We start from the raw sequence: 23,234 nt of genomic DNA, 5'->3' as shown, positions 1-23,234 counted from the left end.
CAATACGACTAATTAAAGTGTGTTTTCATTACTGGTACGTTGGATAGACACTTGTGAGATTTCACATAGTGTTAGCAGACAAAACTTAATGAATGGAGAAGGCACACACACATACACACACACACACACACACACACATGTTTGTCCTCTTGTGCATAGAATAAACTATAGGCACTCATGTTATGGAGGCTTCTTAGAAGCTCAAATTCACCTGTTTAAGATTTGATTACATTGAGGGAGACACTCATTTATAAAACAGCAGAGTGTAACAAAATTCAGCATCAAAATGAGAATGCAAATAATAGACAAAAATATAAAGCATGTGTTGTTGTTAGGTGCTGACGAGTCGATGTTGACTCATGACGACTCAATGGATAGTTGTCCTGAAAAAGCATCCGGTCTTCAGAATTGAAAGTAGGGCATCAATGGCTTCGGTGATTGTGTCGATCCACCGTGTAGAAGGCCTTCCTCTTCTATGTTGACCTTCCACTTTGCCCAGCATGATGTCCTTTTCCATTGACTGTCCTTTCCGCATGATGTGATGCAGAAGTAAGAGAGTCGAAGCTGTATTGTCTGAGCTACCTGCGCATTTTTTTTCCCCGGGCCGTCCAGGGTAAACGCAGGATTCTTCGCCAGCACCATAGTTCAAAGACGTCAATTATAAAACAATTGAATAGCAATAGAATAATCAATAACAACCAATGAAATTTATAATATCACATTTTCCCCATTGCATACTGTCGTGGAAATTAGACAACACTCGCAGACTCGTCCTCTCAGGTGAAGAAGTTTATTACAGAAGGATGAATACAGGGGAGAAGAATTAGAGCGTTCTCATCTGTATAAATATTGTATATCCATGGATTATTTACTGTATATCACCATGTCAGGCAACTGAGACGGCTGTAGCTGTAAAGGAATTACTGAAAATTCTTGTTTGTCTCTTTTATGCACAAGCAAAGACTTTGCCATTGTGATTATGTTCATTTTCATGTGATATATAAAATGTGGTCCATCGAACACACAGAGTGCTTACTCATGTCTTTCCTGGCTTTTCTTTTCCCCCTCCTTGCTGTGTTATTGTCATCACTGTGTCAATATCTCACACTGCAAGACTTGTGTACATTTTCGATTATAAAAAAAAAAAATCAACTGTTTGAAAGAATCAGCAGGTCTGAGATCATGCTAAAGTGAGACTAGGAGGATTATGTTTGACTCGACTTGATTATGACTGATTCTTGCACACCACTAGTGCTGGCAATTGATTATCCCATTTGCCCTCCCAATTTGGTCATTTATTCCCAATTCTAAAAATGTCAGAATGTGTAAATTAATGAAAAAATGGTGTATGGCATTCCAGTGTTCTTTAGTTATATGAGGTTCCTTAATATGCAGTATTTCTAATGTCTATTTTGTATTACAGTTATGATTGGTCTGTGATTTCTCTGACCTTTTCTTTAATTCCAATTATCGGATACATCCAAAAAAATATGAACACGTACTTTTGTACTGTCTCTGTCTCTCAAATATTACAACCTCAATTCCAAAAAAGTTGGGACACTGTGTAAAATGTAAATAAATGTAAATAAAAACAGAATGCAATGATTTGCAAATCTCATAAACCCATATGTTATTCACAATAGAACGTAGAAAACATATCAAATGTTTAAACTGAGGAAATGTATCATTTTAAGGAAAAAATAAGGTAATTTTGAATTTGATGGCCGCAACACGTCTCAAAAAAGTTGGGACGGGGGCAACAAAAGGCTGGAAAACTAAGTGTTACTAAAGAGAAACAGCTGGAAAAACATTTTGCAAATAATTATGTTAATTTGCAACAGGTCAGTAAGATGATTGGGTATAAAAAGAGTATCTTAGAGAGGCAGAGTCTCTCAGAAGTACAGATGGGATGGAATCTGGATGGAAGAATAACCCTAACCCTGCTAAAACCTGTATATACCTTTCAGCATTGATGGTGCCTTTCCAGATGTGCAAGCTGATTATTCCATAGGCACTAATGCATGCCCATACCATCAGAGATGCAGGATTTTGAACTGAGCGCTGATAAAAAAAAAAAAGCCAGATGATCCCTCTCCTCTTTAGTCCTCTTTAGTTTAGCAGACGCGTCCATGGTTCCAAAAAAGAATTTCAAATTTCGATTTGTCTGATCACAGAACAGTTTTCCACTTTGCCTCAGTCCATTTTAAAGGACCTTTGACTCAGTGTTTCTGGATCATGTTCACATATGGCTTCTTCTTTGCATGATAGAGCTTTAACCAGCATTTGTGGATGGCACAGTGAACTGTGTTCACAGACAGTGTTCTGGAGGTGTTTCTGAGCCCACGCAGTGATTTCCATTACAGAATCATGCCTGTTTTTAATGCAGTGCTGCCTGAGGCCCCAAAGATAACGGGTATGAAATATTGATTTTCGCCCTGGTCCTTTGCACACAGAGATTTCTCCAGTTTCTCTGAATCTTTTGATGATATTATGTACTGTACTTGATGAGATATTCATAATCTTTGCAATTTTACATTGAGGAACATTATTATGAAATTGTTCCACAAATTGTAGATGCAGTTTTTCGCAGATTGGTGAACATCTGCCCAGCTTTACTTCTGAAAGACTCTGCCTGTGTAAAATACTCTTTTTATACCCATGTTACTAACCTTTTGCCAATTAACCTCCAGCTTTTCTTTTTAGTAACATTTACTTTTCCAGACTTTTGTTGCCCCTGTCCCAACTTTTTTGAGACATGTTGCGGCCATCAAATTCAAAATTACCTTATTTTTTCCTTAAAATGTTACATTTCCTCAGTTTAAACATTGGATATGTTTTCTATGTTCTATTGTGAATAACATATGGGTTTATGAGATTTGCAAATCATTGCATTCTGTTTTTATTTACATTTATTTACATTTTACACCGCGTCCCATCTTTTTTTGGAATTGGGGTTGTACATTTACCTGCATGACTAGCCTCAATACACCCTGACATTTTCTTGTGAGTGCAGCAGCATGTTTTGCCTTTCTTGCACTTCTTGCCTGAGTTGATCTCACTGACCTACACTGTCATCTTTCATCCAGCAAGCTGCTGCTCATGTGTGTGAAGTTGACTGCATGACCCTTTTCTCACTTTCCTCTCTCGTTCTCTCTCACCTCAGACGAGTCCAGCCTGAAGATGAACAGTGTGAAACACATCCCTCAGACCTTGGCCAGCCACACACACACTCTGCAGGAGGTCCACAGTTCACACACACATGCTGCAGACATGCTCAGGCCAGACCCACGCGACACATTCTACAAAAGTGGGTACTCCTGTGTGTGTATGTGTGTGTCTGTGTGTGTGTGTGTGTGTGTGTGTTTACATTGTTATAAAATGGGTTTGTAATAATCAAATGATGTCAAATATACCTTAGAAAAAAATACAATTAGCAATATTGCCATACTGTCAGCCCAGCTAGTTATTCTCAGGCTTTTGTTTATATTTTGCCTGGCCTGAACCTAGACCCAGCTAAACAGAGCAGCTCAATGTAGAAGCCATACACTGCTAAAAATGTAAGCAGATTTTACAGAACCATGCTTTGGGATGAGCAGTACACTCACTGAACAGTTTATTAGGAACACTATGCTAATACTGAATAGGGCCTCCATTTGCTCTCAAAACATCCTCATTTTTTCATGGCATGGATTCCAGAAGATGTTGGAAACATTCCTTTGAGGATCTGGTCCATGTTGACATGATTGCATCATGCAATTCCAGCAGATTTTTTCAGGTGCACTTTCATGCTGCGAATCTCCTGTTCCACCACAACTCAAAGGTGTTCTATTGGATTCAGATCCAGTGACTGGGAACATTGAACATTGAATTCATGGTCATGTTCATGAAACCAGTTTGAGACAACTTTGTGACATGGTGCATTAATATATTGGAAGTAGCTACGAGATGATGAGTAAATTGTGGCCATGAAGCAGCAATACTCAAATAGGCTGTGGCATTCAATTGATGATTGTTTGGTATTGGCCCAAAGTGCAGGAAAACATTCCCCCCATCATTATATCACCACCACCAGCCTGGACTGTTGACACAAGGCAGGTTGGGTCCATGGATTCATGCTGTTTGTGCCAAATTCTGACCCTCCCATCTGTGTGTCTTAGCAAAAATCAAGATTCATCAGACCAGGCTATGTTTTTTTCCAAACTGTCCAGTTTTGGTGCCCCTGTGCTCACTGCAGCCTCAGCTTTCTGTTCTTGGCTGATAGAAGTGGAATCCGACGTGGTTTCCTGCTGTTGTAGCCCATCCACCTCAAAATAAACATTTATTTTGAAATTGATGCATGCAACACATCCCAAAAAAGTTGGGACAGGGCAATTTAGGACTAACGGCGATTTGACAAGTTGAAATAAGAAGGTGATGTGAAACAGGTGAGGCAATCGTCTAATCATAGTGTATAAGGAGCCTCCAAAAAAGGCCTAGTCCTTCAAGAGCAAGGATGGGTCGAGGCTCGGCAATCTGCCAACAATTGCGTCGGTGAATAATCCAACACTTTGAGAACAACATTCCCCAAAGACAACTTGGTAGGATTTTGGGCATTTCACCTTCTACAGTGCGCAATATAATTAAAAGATTCAAGGAATCCGGTCAAATCTCAGTGTGTAAAGGGCAAGGCTGAAAACCACTTCTGAATGCATGTGATCTCCGATCCCTCAGACGTCACTGTTTTAAAAACTGTCATGAGTCTGTAACGGATATCCTGACATGGGCTCAGGAATACTTTGGTAATCCTTTCTCAGTCATCCTTGCTGCATCCACAGATGTATGCAAAGCAGAAGCCATACATCAACACTGTCCAGAAGCACCACTGACTGTTCTGGGCTCGGTCTTATTTGAGATGGACAGTAGCACAGGGGAGTTTTGTGGTCTGACAAGTTAACATTTCAAATAGTTTTTGGACAAAACAGCCGTCGTGTTCTCCGGGCCAAAGAGGAGCAGGACCATCGAAGCTGTTATCAGCGTCAGGTCCAAAAGGCAGTGACTGTCATGGTATGGGGATGTGTCAGTGTCCATGGCATGGGTAACTTGCACATCTGTTAGGGCACCATTAATGCAGAAAGATAAGTAGACATTTTGGAGCAACATATGCTGCCATCCAGAGCAGGACAACACCAAACCACATTCTGCCTGGATTACAAGCACATAGTTGCGTAAGCAGAGAGTGCGGGTGCTAGCATGGCCTGCCTGCAGTCCTGACCTGTCTCCGATTGAGAATGTGTGGCGTATTATGAAGCACAAAATAAGGCAACGAAGGCCCCATACAGTTGCGCAGCTGAAGAAATGCATAATGGATTAATGAGGGAAAATTGCACTTGCTAAACTTAACCAACTGGTGTCTTCAGCGCCCAAACGCTTAATAAGTGTTATTAAAAGAAAAGGTGATGTTACACAGTGCTAAACAGTCGACTGTCCCAACTTTTTTGGAGTGTGTCATCAGATTTGAAATAAATTAAATTCACAAAGTAAAACATCAAAAAATGTGTTAATAATGTGTTTTAAATATAGTACAGGGTGAATTTAATTTTGTTTTTTGCATTTTCCATACTGTCGCAACTTTTTCAGAATTGGGGTTGTATATAAAAAATTAACTATGGGGGGAATACACTGAACAGTTAATATAGAAGTTATTTCATAACTTAATTTCTGGTTGGAAAGTTGGGATATTTTAAGTGTATTACTCGGCTTCTGATTCAATACGATCCTAATGTGGAAATGTGCCTCCTTCAGATCTATGGCTATGAACCAATCGTGCATTTTCACTGTCTGCTGCACATCTGGAATGACAGTAGCTTTAAGAAGACATTTTTCAGAAGTCTTTGAGATCTTAAATGGCGAGAATTTTGTCTCCTGTTTTGAAAGTCTATAGTCAGACTTTGTGGTCTGCATACTATTTCTCTCGTCTGTTTTTCAAGTAGAGGCTGCATTTCTGTAGTGAGTCTAATCAGTTGGGTTGGGTCTTGTATATCTTTGAGGCAGACTCCTGTGTTTGGCAATAGACAACAGGGAAACAATACCCTGTGGATGGTGTGCTCAGTAGACACTGTGGTAGTCTGTTGTTATCAGGCTCCAATGCTCTATATGCAGACAGAAGGACCATCTCACCATTGACTGCATTTTGTCAGAACCAAAACTGGAATCCCCCGGCAATTTCAGTAAATCTTTCCTTAGAGGCTTGATCACAGCTTGTTGTGGCACGAAACATGAAGCCTTTGTGCTCTTGGCTGCAGTGATGGCACAATGTGGTCCCCAGTGCATCCCACATATCTTCTTCTGCTTTTACTCTTGTTGCTGCAACATAGTAAAGGCACTCACCTTTTTCTTCCTAATGGGCTCTGCAGCCATATCTGCTGTTAGATTCATTCCTCAATGCACCCATGAAGCACCAGAGAAAGGTGATGAATATGCAGCAGTATTTGAATAGCCTGCTTTGCTGCAGTTATGGCAGAGCTCCATTTGCACATGTTCAAGTGCCATTTGTAGATGTCCAAATCCCAAACAATTTGGGCATTGATCCGGCCCATCATCCATAGGGACTTGACAGAACATATAATTCTTGTAATTAGTAATACACTAATGCACACAAGCTATAAATGTGTGGAAGATTGGGCATGACAACTTAAACAATAGGCAGTCTGTCTTGCTCAGAAATACAGTCCATTATGGCCAAATTAGTTATAGGTAAAATATTAGAACTACCATCACCCGTTACTACCCTCAACACACTCACTCCGACTTTGCTGGTTTTAACAATAACTAAAAAAGCAGATTTGCTAAAAGTCAAAGGATTGCAGCACTATGCTCAGTATATTGAATGCACTTCCTCAACTCTTTCACAAGATGCGAATGGAAAAAAGGATGAGCGTGACATAACACTGGCCTTTTATAGACTGCAAGTGTGAGGTCAAGCTCATGAGGTGACAACTTTGCTATTAGTACTCGGCTAGGAAACCTGGGATCCACAACAAATGGATGTAAAACCAGTCATACTGTATCAAAAAGTGGTATGGACACAACGGTATGTTATGATTTGCCTTTAGCAAATCAATTCCTGAAGCTGGATTGTATGATCGTAAGGTACTCAATGAGTTGAACATTATCTAACTGCTTGATGTTTGTGCTCACTGTTGTCAATCAAGCAACCTTTCCAGTTGACAGGCTGCAAACTATCTTTGCTGAATTTTGATTTCGTCAAGGTTTCGTCAATGTTATGTTGTGCATGATGGTTCACTTCGGTGCTGATCTACATTATCATGACTGCAAGTCTGCGTACTAACTGTCTGATGCAGATTTATTCTATTCTGTAGCTGGTGGAGTCTATGCACTGAGATTTTCTGTGTCCAACTACATACTAATGCAGGCTTGGCCGTGGGCTTGGTGCATGCAGCGTAATACTTTGCTAAAATTAACAGGTTTTTGGTTGTATTGAAGTTGTGTTTATTGTCATGAGGTTGTTTTTCAGTTTGTTAAAATGGTACTCTCAAATTTACACAAAGATGTGAGTTTGCATATGCTCATTTTACAAAATGCACGTTTTGATGAATAAGAGCCAGTATGTTTTAGCTTAACCTTATTTTTCAGCACCATGTGCACATGTTGGAGTGCAGAACAAATATGCCACGAATAAGACACTGACTCGAAACCTCTTTTTGTTTCCGTTCCAGTCATTTTAGCATGTTTATTTCACCTCTTTACTTCCAGGTTATAATATCCTCAACAGAATAGCCCTTATTTGCCAGAGTTGTGTAGAAATGAGGACTGAGTTGAGTGCAAGAAATGATCTATGAGCAAGTCTGCATCTTATTCATGAAACGGTCATACAACATCAAAAAGAGCAGTCATTTGAGTGCAATGATGAATCAGATTTAGCTGCATGGACTTTAGCTCCCACCCACTATATATATATATATATATATATATATATATAGAGAGAGAGAGAGAGAGAGAGAGAGAGAGAGAGAGAGAGAGAGAGAGAGATTTACATAACTGACAGTGTTGTTGTGATAGTGGGGTGAAAAAAGGGAAAGCATTCAGCTGGCTAACCAGATTTAAGGAAAGAAAGAGACATCCAAGATGGAAAGGGAGAAAAGGGAAAAATAATAAATTTCAGTAAAGATAAAATAAAAGTGCTTTTGTATGAGATGTATTGCTGCAAATAAAAGTATGCTCTGGTTTCTAGAAATGCTGCAATCTCTGGTATGCAAATGCGGATAATACTCAATTGAAGGACTAATGAGCTGATAAAAATCCACGTCTAAGCATTCGGATTAACATTTATAAACTACATATTGATGCTAAACCATGTTATCTGTATTTAAGTATGAGATTCCTGCATGCACAAATGTGATTATCAACGCTATAGACTATTTTTTATTACTTATATACTCTATTATGACCAATTTGTTTGATGATACTGACACTGATTTTGATTATTTGCAGCAGACTTTTTTCATTTTGTTTTAACATTAAACTGCAAAAAAATGCAAGTTAGCAAGTTAAAATATCTTGAATATAGATTTATCTAGCATTTCCGATTATAAGATTACAATTAACCAAATATAAGATTATTCAACTTATTTCTAGACAATTCAAACATTGCATTTTCTTATTCTATTGGCAGATCATTTTGCTTCTTTCTCAAAATAAATGCTTAAAATTAGTGACATGATCTGCGAATAGAATGACTATTTCAAGCTTGAAATGAGTACAAATGTCTAGAAATAGGTTTAAGTTATCTTACATTTGGTTTGTTGTAATCTTGTAATAGGAAATACTAGATACATTTGTCTATATTCAAGATATTTTCACTTGCTATGATGGCATTTTTTTGCAGTGTATGCTAAAATTTACACTGTTGAATTTACACTGAAACTGATGTTGTAAATATTTGAGTACGATCATTATCTAATCATATTTGACTGTATGCAACTTTGATAAATAAATGTTAATATCTCGAATATAAATACACTCTCAGAGAAATATATGATTTAGAACTCTTTGAGTTCTTCAGTTTAATCCTTAAAGTTTATATCTAAAACCTGACTGTTTCCCTATCTGAATATATACAGTATATCTTTATATCTATCTTGTTTTTTATTTTTATTTTATTTAAATGTGTTTTGGACCCAAATTAGACATAACCGTTCATTTTTAAATTACACTCTTTTCTGAAAACAGAAGCAATTTTATTTTGTAATATATTCATGAATTAATTAGGTATACAGCTAAACAGTTTGTATCAACATAAATATAAACTGCTGACAATAGTATATTTAGCTTTAATATCATTTATTGAATTAAATTGAATACATGTTATCCCCTCTTAGTCCCCATGATGGATCAGTCCAGGCTGGAGAAGGTGCTGCCATCTTGTGTTTACTCTCCTACCTACGTAGTGAGAGATTTCCCCATCGCACGCTACCAGGGCCTACAGTTTGTGAGTAGCACTGACATGCTTTCTTTACTTTATTTATAAAGCACAATTAAACACACCGACATTTGACTAAAATGCTGTACAAGATAAATAATAATATAAATAACAAACATGAACAAACATGAATATATAACATGCCTAAGCTCTCAATACGTATCATTAAAAGCCACAGATAAGAAATGTGTTTTTAACCAATTTTTAAATATAGCTAAAGTTGAAGCTGCTCTGACATGCAGAGGTAAACTGTTCCAAAGGTTAGGGCCAGATATCCTAGAGGCACAGTCACCCCTAAGCTTTAATCTGGACCTGGAAACAGTTAAGAGAAGCTGATCAGAAGAGGTCTGCAAGGTATGATGGCGCTAACCTATTTAATGATTTAAAAACAAACAATAAAAGCTTAAACTCTATTCTGAAGTGCACCAGCAACCAATGGAGCGAAGATAAAATGGAGGTAGCGTGCACCCACTTACGTGTTCCTGTCAATAGCCTAGCAGCAGCATTTTCCACATGAGCTGGACGTATTTGGTGATGCACATTTGGTGAAAATATTTAAACAGATTTCCAGACAACGTAATCCCCATTGCACATTACTGATCATTACAATTCAAATCTTTGTTTATGATAGTCTTTAAAAAAAAATTTTTTTTCTTCTTACACGCTCGTGTTGATTCTCATTATTGATATAATCCTTTTAGGTGTATCTGTCCTACGTCTATCCAAATGATTTCACCAGACTCACTCATATGGAAAGAGAGAACAAATGTTTCTACAGGGAATCTCCAGTATACCTGGAAAAGTACGGCTTACCAGTTAACAGACTATTCATTTTATCTTATTATATTACTTTGAACATATACTTTACATGTTTGAGTGACAGGACCGAGTGCTCTTAAAAGGTTTCACCTTGTACTCTTGTCTTAACAGGTTTGGCTTCTATAAATACATGAAGATGGATGAAGAGAATGATGACAGGCCTCTTTTCTTTCCAAATCCTGATGGTGTGTTGTGACATACTACAAAACAGTTTCAGGAGAGAATTTAACACTTGGCTTCTTCTGGTTTAGACTAATCACAGCATTGTCAGTGATGAGGATATCACAGCTGTGCTTGTGATAATTGCTTTAAAAAAAAAAAAAAAGACTGCATGTGTGATTGTGCTTAAGTGTGTTAGTAGGATGACAGAATGGCAGTACTAATGCTGTATTGAGACTGATGTCCCATTAGTTAAGAAGCCTCTTGGCTATTTAAGTATCTTGTACATTTTACAGATCGATCAACATTGTCTAATGACTCTTAAACATGAGTTTCCTACTTTTCTTTAGATTTCCTAGAAGAAGAAGAGGGTGTAGATCTAGAGGAAGACTCAAGAGTCAACTCTAACCACCATCCAGTCAGGAGGACAATTAACACCAGCATGTCTGATCAGCTCTCAAGTGCTTCATTTAGCACAATCTCCAGTAAGGACCAAACAGGCAGAAATTCAAAAGGTCACATTTTAACCCAAGAGCACTTATACTCACATTTCAAAATGAAGCAAACCAGAAGGAGGATTAAAGGAGAAGACCATGGGAGAGATGATGGCTACCATAAACACACTCCACAGGAAGATCAACAGAGCAGAATAGAAGAAGAGAGGCAGCTGAGGCAGCATAGAAGCATTATAGAGGAAGACCATGAGACTCTCACAGACCATAGAGAAAGTATGGAAGAAGGAGACAATGCCACAATGCAAATCCATGGACGCCGTTCTTTAAAGTGGGTTCCACTAAGCTCTATGCAGCGAAGCAACAAGATCATTCCTCTAAGGCTGAGCAAAACATTCAAGAATTCCCAGCGATCCCCGCTATATACATTGGCAAGTCACATTCTGAGCAATGGGGCTCATCCTGCATCTAAAGAGAAAGCGGTTAAGTCAAGCAAAATCTACGTCACTAAACCTCAACCACCAAAAAGTACGCCAAAGCCGCCGATGGAGATCTTCCCTGGGGTCTTTTTGTACCAAACCGCAAGTGGAAAAAAGCTTGTGGATTTCAGTTCGAGGTGGAAATTCATGAAAAGGCATGATTCCTGGCCAATGTCAGACCATAAATCACCCACACAGCAATTGAAGCACAGCTCCCTGAGTGAAGTGAAGGATTTTCGATCATCCTCTATAACAGACCTGCCTCCATCAAGCTCAGAACTTACCGGGACAAACTCGTCTGACAGAAGGCAACCCGTAGAGATCAGGACCACCAAAGCTTCAGAGATGGTGGAGGAATCGCAGCAGACGGAGGTTGCTGAGCTTAAAGATGGCGCCACGTCTGAATACAGCTACGAGGACGACGAGTCACGAAACGGCTGGACTGAGGAGGCCATCAACTGGCAGCGTACGTTCAGCGTGAACCCGGTGGACTTTGAGCTTCTCAGGTCTGACTGGAATGACCTGAGGTGCAACGTGTCTGGAAATCTGCAGCTGGCTGAGAGCGAGGCACTGGAGGTGATCTCGCAGTACGTAGAACGGATAAACAAGTGCAATGGCGGGTGAGTGTATTTTTCGTGCATTTCTATTGTGTTTAGTGCTGAAATATGAAACTAGCAATAGAACTGTTTATACATTTGTTTCTGTTTCTATGCACTTTCAGTGCAGCAACAAAAAAACCCTGGGTTAGATGTTAATTTCATTAATCTCCATTACAACAGCAGCAGGAATTCATTAAATATTCACTAGCAATCTCTCTTAGCAGGGCATCTATACAGCATTATTGTAATGAGAGACACAATCATATTGTATCTCTCGACACTTTCGTATATTAAAAAATGTGCAGGGCCTGCTGCTCAGTGCTGATTCATCAGTTTTACACTTACACTTACTGTATATTTCTCCTTTTCTCTTATTAATCTCTCCCACTTCCTTTCTCTGTCTTTCTCCTTCTGCCCTGTTCTGTCTTACAATTTCAGACTAGTTCAGAGACACTTTATTGTCTCAGTCATAGTCCCAGTACTTTCTTATTATTTTGTAGTGTCAATATAAAGGATGTGGGGCATGGTGACTTAGTGGTTAGCACATTTACCTCGCACCTCCGGGGTTTGCGGGTTCAAATCCAGCACGTTCTCTCCGTGCTTTGATTTCCTTTGCGTACTCCAGTTTCCTCCCCCAGTCCAAAGACAAGCGTTGTAGGTGGATTGACATTCCCAAATTGTCTGTAGTGTGTGAGTGTGTGTATGTGTGCACTGCAAATGGTTGGCACTCCACCCAGGGTGTCCCCCCATGCCTTATACCCCGAGTTCCCGGGTCAGACTCCAGGTTCCCTGGCAACCCTGTGTAGGATAAGCGGTATGGAAAATGGATGGATGGATGGACTAGAGAGGACTTGAGAAATTAATACCTGTATTTTTACTAAATTACATAAATGCTTCCTCCAGAAAAAATTTTTTTGTCAGTCCATAAATACATTTTGTATTTAATATTTCTTTTTTGTATTTAGACCTTACAAAATTCAAAGGTGACAACTCAAAGATTTATTTTCCTTTTGTCCGGCTACTACTTTAATTACTTTCCTGTGCATTTTTATTTATTAAGTATATTTAAAACATTCCATCAGATTAATACCAGTTTTTATACAACAACAACAACAACAACAACAACAACATCAACAAGAGCAATAATAATAATAATAATAATTATAATAATAATAATAATAAATATTGTGGCATTGCACTGTATTCTGATTCATCACAGTGCACCTTTTGGATTTGTGAGTGTACTATTTGAATGAAGCTTGCTATTACTTATTTCTATACACTGAATTCTAATAGGGTTCTCTCTCACTCTCTCTCTCTCTCTCTCTCTCGCTCTCTCTCTTTCTTTCTCTCTCGCTCTCTCTCTCACTCTGTCTCTTTCTCTCTCTCTATCTCTCACTCTCTCTCTCGCTCTCTCTCTCTTTCTCTCGCTCTCTCTCTCGCTCTCTCTGTTTCTCTCTCTCTCTCTCTCTCTCTCTCTCTCTCTCGCTCTCACTCTCCCAGCATCTACTCCCTCCTCCGTATTGTTAATGTTGAGAAGCGCAGAGATCCAGCACGGGGAAGCCGTTATTTAGTGGAGCTGGAGCTGATGGAGGCAGGGGAAAGAGTGGTGCGCCTGTCCGAGTACATCTACTTCCTTCACCAGCGCAGCCGCCATGAAGAAATTGTAGAGAGCAGGGAGGTCATCACTCCTTCTGCCCCAACTGTGTCATCTAAATCACCAACTAGCAGCAGCTCCAGTGCACAGTCTCGGTCCTCCACATCCTGGAGAGGCCACTGGCCAAAGCCACTGCTCTGTCAGCCTAGCATGCTAGAGTGGAGGCATGACATCATGGTGCACATTGTGGTTCCAGGTACTGAAGCTAAAAGTTCATAGCCCTGCCATTTAAGAGCCTATGTCCCCAGAATAGCCTTGATTTTGTTTTCTTTTATTTATATTGTGAAACTGATCATTCCGTTTGGCACTTCAACCCATTTCTCGCCATACACACTGCATGATGTCTATCTATAATGAGGTATACAAGTGACACATTTAATCAGGAGAGTGAGGATTTCACTTACTGGTTTTATTCAGTTACTTAGGAACCTAGATGGGTGAATCAATAAACTGCAGACATGCCATTATTTTCAGTCGGACAGCTCTTTGTCTCACTTTGTCATAATTGGTCAGCACCACACAGCTGCTGCATTTCATTTGCATAAAATTAAATCCAGGTTAACATTTCTCACCATCGGGTTCTCTGATGACAAATCAGGTCCTTTCCCTTTGCACATTTTTGTGACTCCACAATGAATGTCCACTAAATATTACTTGTGGATCTGTTTCTGGTATATTGGTCTCTCCCCATCAGCAGCAGCCCATGACCATTTTGATGGGGCACAGTAACATTAACAACGACATAGCCTCAAACTAAATTAAGTCGAGAGGCTATTACACCTGACTTACTTTTTTTGTGATTTCATTTTGATTATTTGTTATAAAACATCTTTTTTTTTTTTTTAAATCATTGGTCACTCAAAAGAGCTAATTAGACTCTAATTACAGTAAACCTCAGTGTATAGAGCTGTGAATGAGGACTTTATGAAAATTAATGTTTGTTAAACGACTGATATAAATGCTGTGACATTCCTCAAGCTCCCCCTATGGATGCCACGGCTCCACATTCAAATAGATAGGTCTAGTTTGACTGAAAATAACTAGCCAAGAGTGTTGCCAAGATGGCCACCAAGTAGATCTATTTCTATCCAAAGGATTTTGATAAAACTCACCAGTAACCGCTTTATGCTGGTTGGAGTCGTAGAATTTCCTAGGAACATGCATGTTGTACAGGCTGCTGCTCCTTACAAACAAGTAATATACTATACAGTATCTCACAAAAGTGAGTACACCCCTCACATTTTTGTAAATATTTGATTATATCTTTTAATTTGAAAACACTGAAGAAATGACACTTTGTTACAATGTAAAGTAGTGAGTGTACAGCTTGTTTAACAGTGTAAATTTGCTGTCCCCTCAAAATACCTCGACACACAGCCATTAATGTCTAAACCACTGGCAACAAAAGTGAGTACACCCCTAAGTGAAAATGTCCAAATTGGGCCTAAAGTGTCAATATTTTGTGTGGCCACCATTATTTTCCAGCACTGCCTTAACCCTCTTGGGCATGGAGTTCACCAGAGCTTCACAGTTTGCCACTGGAGTCCTCTTCCACTTCTCTATGACAACATCACGGAGCTGGTGGATGTTAGAGACCTTGTGCTCCTCCACCTTCCGTTTGAGGATGCCCCACAGATGCTCAATAGGGTTTAGGTCTGGAGACATGCTTGGCCAGTCCATCACCTTCACCCTCAGCTTCTTTAGCAAGGCAGTGGTCGTCTTGGAGGTGTGTTTGGGGTCGTTATCATGCTGGAATACTGCATATCGATCATGCCTTGCTTCAGTATGTCACAGTACATGTTAACATTCATGGTTCCCTCAATGAACTGTAGCTCCCCAGTGCCGGCAGCACTCATGCAGTCCCAGACCATGACACTCCCACCACCATGCTTGACTGTAGGCAAGACACACTTGTCTTTGTACTCCCCACCTGGTTGCCCCACACACGCTTGACACTATCTGAACCAAATTAGTTTATCTTGGTCTCATCAGGCCACAGGACATGGTTCCAGTAATCCATGTCCTTAGTCTGCTTGTCTTCAGCAAACTGTTTGCGGGCTTTCTTGTGCATCATCTTTAGAAGAGGCTTCCTTCTGCGACGACAGCCATTCAGACCAATTTGATGCAGTGTGCGGTGTATGGTCTGAGCACTGACAGGCTGACCCCCCACCCCTTCAACCTCTGCAGCAATGCTGGCAGCACTCATACATCTATTTCCCAAAGACAACCTCTGGATATGACGCTGAGCACGTGCACTCAACTTCTTTGGTCGACCATGGCGAGGCCTGTTCTGAGTGGAACCTGTCCTGTTAAACCGCTGTATGGTCTTGGCCACCGTGCTGCAGCTCAGTGTCAGGGTCTTGGCAATCTTCTTATAGCCTAGGCATCTTTATGTAGAGCAACAATTCTTTTTTTCAGATCCTCAGAGAGTTCTTTGCCATGAGGTGCCATGTTGAACTTCCAGTGACCACTTCCAGTGAGGGAGTGTGAGAGCGATGACACCAAATTTAACACACCTGCTCCCCATTCACACCTGAGACCTTGTAACACTAACAAGTCACATGACACTGGGGAGGGAAAATGGCTAATTGGGCCCAATTTGGACATTTTCACTTAGGGGTGTACTCACTTTTGTTGCCAGCGGTTTAGACATTAATGGCTGTGTGTTGAGTTATTTTGAGGGGACAGCAAATTTACACTGTTACACAAGCTGTACACTCACTACTTTACATTGTAGCAAAGTGTCATTTCTTCAGTGTTGTCACATGAAAAGATATAATCAAATATTTACAAAAATGTGAGGGGTATACTCACTTTTGTGAGATACTGTATATTTGAAATGTTAGCATTGTTAGGCTGGTTACTTTTATAAACAAATTAATTTGCCATTATTGTTCATTGTTGTTAAATCATGTTCTCTACTCCACAACACGATCATAAAATTGTGAATTGTAGTGTAGCTCTAGGAATCTGATCACTCTGTCTCTGGTAGTGAAGAACCAGGCACGGTGGGTTCAGCAGTTCATCTCCGATATGGAACTCCTGCACCGAGAGACCAAGGATGAGAACTTTAGCATCATCATTGTGGACTTTGAAAGTGAAGACATGGATGTGGAGCAGGCCTTGAAGCAGAGCACAGTTCCCAGGTAAGCTCCCATTTACTCTGTCCTACTTACACCAACTTATGGGTGGCTCAGGTCCATTTAAACCAGTCTATAAGGGACAAACACCATACAGTAGCTCCATTTGTTATGCTGTTGTGTATGGTTTCAGGACCTTTCCTTATGTCGAGCTCCGCTTTCATATAGTGTGTGTGTGTGTGTTGGGGGTGTGCAGGTATGAATATCTGAGACGTGAAGGAAACTTCGAGAGATCTTCTGGACTACAGATGGGGGTGGACACCATAGCAGTAAGCACATATGAAACAGACCACACTTCCTTTTTTAATCTATATAAAATGACTTTAAAAGTTTGTGCAAGTCACATTTCCCTGTCCTCCTCAGGACAGCCACAGTATCGTCTTCCTGTGTGATCTGCACATTCACTTCCCGCTGAGCATCCTGGAGAGCATCAGGAAGCACTGTGTGGAGGGCAGACTCGCATTCGCCCCCATCGTCATGAGGCTGGACTGCGGGAGCTCGCTGCTGGAGCCAGATGGTACCTGTGCAACTGCGTTCAATTTCTCATTGGAGTTTTAATTATTGAAATGTACTCTCGGAACAAAAATAATAATCAAAACAGAGTGGAGGCAGAAACTGATCTTAATGAGAATTTAGAAGATTTTTCTCTTCAACTGTTGCATTACTGTGTTCTGAATTTCAAACTAGCTTGTTACTGGTCTCATTATATCTTCTTGTATACAATTATGGATACGGTTATCTTGGTCTAAGAAGTTTAGGGGGTGAAAAGAGCACTGAGTACTTTTTATATGTAACTGTTTTGATACTGCACTATTCTTCTATGCATACTATTAATTTAATGCATTTACATTTGGATTTGGACTAGACAGCTAGCGAAAATTACCCGTAGATATTTTTAGATGTGTGTTTAGCTTTAGGTATCTACCTGGCTAGATATCCCTAATTAATAATTTAGCGTCATCAGTATCTTGAATACAGGGAGTCCCAAAAGTCTCCATACATAAGGGAAATTAACACTTTTTAGCAAAATGTCTTCCAACATGTTTCATAATTAGATGTGTTAACACAAGTTCATCATGAGTGGGAGAGACATCAAAGCATCCTCTACGTGACTGCCATTTCTTTGTAAACACACACAGAGTCATCTCTCCCACTCCGGGTGAACTCGTGTTAACACATCTGGTGTTATGCATGTAATTGCAAGTCCATCACAGCTTGCCGATGCGGCCATGAGAATGATTTCACATACGTTCTTCTTTTGTCAAAGGCACTTTTTAATGTTATCTGAAAAAATAAATATAAACAAAGTATGAAAATTTTGGAAGGTATTTTGCTAAAAAAAAGTGTTAATTTCCCCTGTGTATGGAGTCTTTTGCGACAACCTGCATTTTTTTAGAGAATGTAAGCTTGAACATAAAATAGTTTGCTAACATAAATAATTAGCTAACATGCTAACATACTAGTTAGCCTTGTTTTGATTAGTTTTCAGACCAGACCATTCACCATTTCTGCTCTGACAAAAAAAAATGTAACTAAAACTCCTTTATGCTGTTCAAATTTAGAGGGCGTCATTAGGGTGCTGAGATCCCACAGTTCTAGTTAGAGCTCCACTACTTAGGTTGAAAATCAGACTAAGGGGTTGGAGGCGATGTCATTTATTGAATAAGGTAATATATTACTGTATATGTTCAAGCTGACTACACATCAGGAAGTCATTTCTACTCACTTTAAATGTAAATTTGACTTGGACATGTTCCAGTTCTTGCACATTAGCAATCCCTATAATAGCTCTCTGACAACAGCAGCGACATCTCAGCACTGGATTGAAGACTCTTAGAGAATCACGGTGTAAGAACATGTCTTCGTGTAGCCAACACAAGGACCAGTTCACATTTAAAGAGGGTTTAGTGGTGTGGTCTGAATAAGTAGCCTAGACCATAATCACGATGTGCATTACTTTTATTAAGAAAACTTAAAGCAAGAGTAGGACTCTTGGAAAACCTTGTAAAACTCTTGTTTTATGGTGATCTGTTATAAAGGATGAGACTTGTCATGCATGTGATTAATAAAGCTATAGGGTAACATCAACAGATGTGTTGCTAGATGGGAAAATATTAAACACTCTTTTCTTCCTGCCTTGCATTTACAGGCTACTGGGAGGTCAATGGATTCGGCCTGTTTGGGATTTATAAATCAGATTTTGACAGGATTGGGGGCATGAACACTGAGGAATTCAAGGACCGCTGGGGAGGAGAGGACTGGGAGTTCTTGGACCGGTAAGAAACATTATAACAATGTTTTATTCATTCATTCATTCACAATCCAAACTCAACCCTGTACAGGACTTCTATTTAAAAATTAGTTGAGGCTGTAACCTGAACAAGCTTGCTTTGGTGGAGCAGAGATTTTGACAGCAAGTCTTCTAACTCCGGCTCTCATCAGGTTTTTAATCTGATCTGACCTTAACATTTGTCTCCAGAGAAGTAGAAAAACACTCAGTAAATCTTACCAGAGACATAATAGAGGAACTGTACAACAGCAAAAAGACATGTATTATATAGAATGTGAATATCATATAGAGATAAAACACTTTCACATGAGAATGTCTGGCACATTTGCCTCACACCATTGGGGTTGGGGGTTTGAATCCAGACTCTGCCCTGTGTGAACAGAGTTTGCATGTTCTCCCTATGATCCAGGGGTTTCCTCTGGGTACTCTGGTTTCCTCTCCCAATACGAAGGCATGCGTTGTAGGCTGATTGGCATCTCTAAATTGTCCAAATTGTAGTGTGTGAAAGGGTGTGTGTGTGTGTGTGTGTGTGTGTGTGTGTGTAATTGTGCCCTGCGATGGGTTGATACCCCGTCCAGTGTGTCCCCCACCTTATGCCCTGAGTTCCCTAGGCTCCCCGTGACCCTGTGTAGGATAAGCAGGAGGGGAAATGGATGGATGGATGGATTTGTGCTTACAACTTTTACAGCCCTATATGGTTTAGCTCTGGTGTATCTTGCTGGTCTCATTGTTAGTCCTGAGGATCACTCAGAGCGCAGTTTTTTTCACCGACTGAAAAATTATTGAACAAAACATTAGAAAGAGTCTAGAACTGTGTAGGCATCTTTAAATCTGGATTAAATTATACTTGTTTAGCGTGTCAAAGTCATAGTTCTTGTTTTATTATATTTTGTTTACATTGTATAGTAAATTTAATAGATTTAACATTAATTCTCTAATGATTAAACCCAGAAGGTAAACAAACAAAAAATAAATTCTATATTTGTGCTTTAATTGTGAGGTTTTTAGAAAAACAACAAAACAAAAATATACATTTGATGTTTGCTCTTTCTTGTTTCTCTCTAATTCTTCTGAGAAAGATCTGAGTAGTCAGTGATTAATTGTATTTAGGTAATATTATATATTCTTATTCTTAATTTTCTCAAAAATGTACAGCCTTTGTACTTAAAAAAAAGACCTATATCATCTTTTACCCAAATGAAATGTTATTGTTTGAATGTTTATATACTGTTCTTCACTAACACCCGCTTAGTTACTCCCTGGCTCAGCCACTCTTGCATTTAGCAACCTAAAGATTCTCCACAAGGGGGAGCTGTGTAGCACTGCTTCAATCACACTGTGTCCTATATTTAGAAGTGCTTCCTTCTGCCATTTGTAACTAACAAATTTTACACAATAAGGAAGATCTTCTTGAATTGTCTGGCTTGTTAGAGTTTCTAATTAATTTACTCAAAATACCGATAGTGTTTTTTTCTCCCTCTGTGTCTGCTGTTTGCTCTTAGGGTTCTGCAGAATGGTTTGGAGGTTGAGAGACTGAGACTTCGGAACTTTTACCACTACTACCACTCCAAACGGGGCATGTGGAATACTCCTATAAAGAAACCGAGTCAAGGCTAGCCAGCTGGGATGCTGTGGTTGCCTGAGTTGGATCAGATGGGGCAGGTTTGAGCCCTTTGAGCTTTCCAGAAGCTGCCTGAAGAGTTCCAATGCACAGCCTGTCTGCCTTAAACACACTGGGTCAGTTAACACAGATGTCATAGTGGAATCCAGAATGAAGTTACAATGGTTAAAATATCATGCGCTTTTATAGTTCCAGAGAATAACTATAAAAAGTGCCAAACATACAGAAGAAGCACATAGCGGAACTTACTCAAGTTCTGGACATTATGAACATGATTTGTTTTTTTTTGGAGGAGTGAGAGTGCTCAGGTAATCTTATGTTAATATGATGTTTCCATTAATGGATTGATGTGTTCACAAATTTTTTGGGAGGGTGAATGGTGCTTACTAACAGAGACTGTGTTTTATCTTCACAAATGGTGTCAACAAAAATGGTGTCCAGTTTACTATACTCTATCTTCTATCTCTTTCATTATTTCTTCCCATATTTCTGTCTCTACAATCTCTCTCATTCGCTTTCTCTCTCTCTCTCTCTCTCTCTCTCTCTCTCTCTCTCTCTCTTGGTCTCTGTATTTCTTTCTCTGTCACCCCTCAAAATTAGTGACTGATTTTCCGTAGCACGCAGATGATGTTTGTACTGTAGAAATTTGCCAAAATGCTGAGCTGCTGCCCTTAATTAGTCTGGAATTTATTGTTAATGTAAATTTCAACACAAGGAGGATGTCTGAAAAGAAAAGCAAATGTAGTTGTCACTGATGCCATATTTAAAGGATAATTTCTGTGAAATTGTATGTAGAGTATGTAAAGGATGTACATTTATTTCCTATTATTTTATTTTCTTATTTTCAAGAATAAATGGAGGAGTAACTGGGTTTTTGTAGTGATACCACATCTCTCCACAAGAGAGTGTGTGTCCCAAACAATGCAAACCGTATAATTGTATTCTTTTTTTATCCATCCATCCTCTGTACCGCTTGTCCTACACAGGGTTGCGGGGAGCCTGGAGCCCATTCCAGGGGACTCGGGGCATAAGGCGGGGGACAACCTGGACAGGGTGCCAAACTATTACAGGGCACAATCATGCACACACACACCCTCACAAACCCATTCAAACACTATGGACAATTTGGAGATGCCAATCAGCCTAAATGCATGTCTTTGGACTGGGAGAGGAAGTACCTGGAGGAGTACCTGGAGGAAACCCCTGAAGCACGGAGAGAACATGCAAACTCTGCACACACAAGGTGGTGGCGGGAATCGAACCCCGAGCCCTGGAGGTGTGAGGCGAATGTGTGTTAAAAAAAAAGAAAGTAATATTATGTCAGAGTAGAGTAATTATAATAAAGGGAAAATATATGAAAAAAAAGGGAAATAAATCATTTGAAGCAAAGTTTTTGTACTCTTGTATTTTTAGGGTGCATTTGTCTACATGCATTATGATCCACAGTGTAAACCTACAGCTCATATTCCATGCATTTGGGAAAAATACATTAAACAGCAGTTGTCTTGTTGAAGGACAATTAATTGTTTGCAAATGTAATACCTCCCGTAAAAATCATACAAAAGAAGTACTCCAGAAAGTGTAATACAGCATACAAAAAATAACCATATGAAGAAGATATGTATAATATTTAGTTTTGTCCAAAACATATCAGAACATGTTAACATTTACATAAAATTTGATCATCAGTTTTTAGTTAAAAATTTAAACTTGGATTGTCTAGACTTACTCTATATATAATGAAAATGTACTATTATTGGGACAGTATTAATGCACAGACATTACAGGAACAGCAAATGTTCAGAAAGTAAATTATCCGTGCAGGCTGTTAATAATCTTTCCTGAGATTTCTCTCCACCTTCTGAGTCCTGAGAATTTTGTAAATGTGCCAGTTTGAGAAATCTTACCTTAAACTAGAGATGCACAGATACTAAATTTCTCAGCCGATACTGATAACCGATTATTCAGAGTATCGGCCGATACCAATACCGATAGTTCTGCCTTTTATGCCTTCTTTTAAATTAATAATTATTTCCACAATTCTGAAAGAAATGCAAATAAAAACTTTACTCTCTCCATTTCAACAAGTTGTTTCACAGTAACTGGTCTCATAAACAGAAAACGCGTTACTCACATTAACATTAACACATGAACTCAATTCTGAAGATTAAATGAAGATTTCTTAAGTTATTGAATGTTATTAATTCATATTAACATTGACGGAATTCTAAAAAAAACCTCCTGTTAGGCCTCACATTCACTCACCACAAACAAAAGCATTTCTACTTCATCATTGACCATCAAACTGGTAATATATAGGCCTAATATAAACCTTTTTTTTTTTGATGATATTAACTAATATTAACATTAACTGCATATGAAATATACTACTCTACAAATATATTTTTCTGTGCAATATATACTACTTTTTTTGTCACTCATCTTCATTTGGGGGGGGGATTAGACTCGACGGCGCTTCACTGCTGCAGCATCCGGTGTAAACAGAACCTACAGAGCTTACAAACTGCAGTTTTGTCGTC

At 39.3% G+C, this 23,234-nt stretch overlaps 1 protein-coding gene across 1 annotated transcript in view; it reads left to right on the top strand.

Moving 5' to 3' along the window:
- b4galnt4b (beta-1,4-N-acetyl-galactosaminyl transferase 4b) overlaps nt 1-21,847 on the top strand; it is a 101,812-nt gene extending 79,965 nt beyond the window's left edge. Inside the window, exons 12-22 of the mRNA XM_053616540.1 lie at nt 3,164-3,307; nt 9,378-9,487; nt 10,180-10,280; nt 10,409-10,482; nt 10,807-12,007; nt 13,490-13,839; nt 16,636-16,789; nt 16,980-17,052; nt 17,147-17,300; nt 18,933-19,059; nt 20,576-21,847. Of these exons, the coding sequence (XP_053472515.1) occupies nt 3,164-3,307; nt 9,378-9,487; nt 10,180-10,280; nt 10,409-10,482; nt 10,807-12,007; nt 13,490-13,839; nt 16,636-16,789; nt 16,980-17,052; nt 17,147-17,300; nt 18,933-19,059; nt 20,576-20,690 (2,603 nt within the window). The 3' untranslated portion in view covers nt 20,691-21,847. The remainder of the gene's footprint in view (nt 1-3,163; nt 3,308-9,377; nt 9,488-10,179; nt 10,281-10,408; nt 10,483-10,806; nt 12,008-13,489; nt 13,840-16,635; nt 16,790-16,979; nt 17,053-17,146; nt 17,301-18,932; nt 19,060-20,575) is intronic.
- The last annotated feature ends 1,387 nt before the right edge of the window (nt 21,848-23,234 follow it).

The sequence above is a fragment of the Ictalurus furcatus genome, chromosome 27 (assembly GCF_023375685.1).
Source record: "Ictalurus furcatus strain D&B chromosome 27, Billie_1.0, whole genome shotgun sequence".
Lineage (NCBI taxonomy): Eukaryota > Metazoa > Chordata > Actinopteri > Siluriformes > Ictaluridae > Ictalurus > Ictalurus furcatus.
This window is presented reverse-complemented; position numbering and strand designations above follow the sequence as displayed.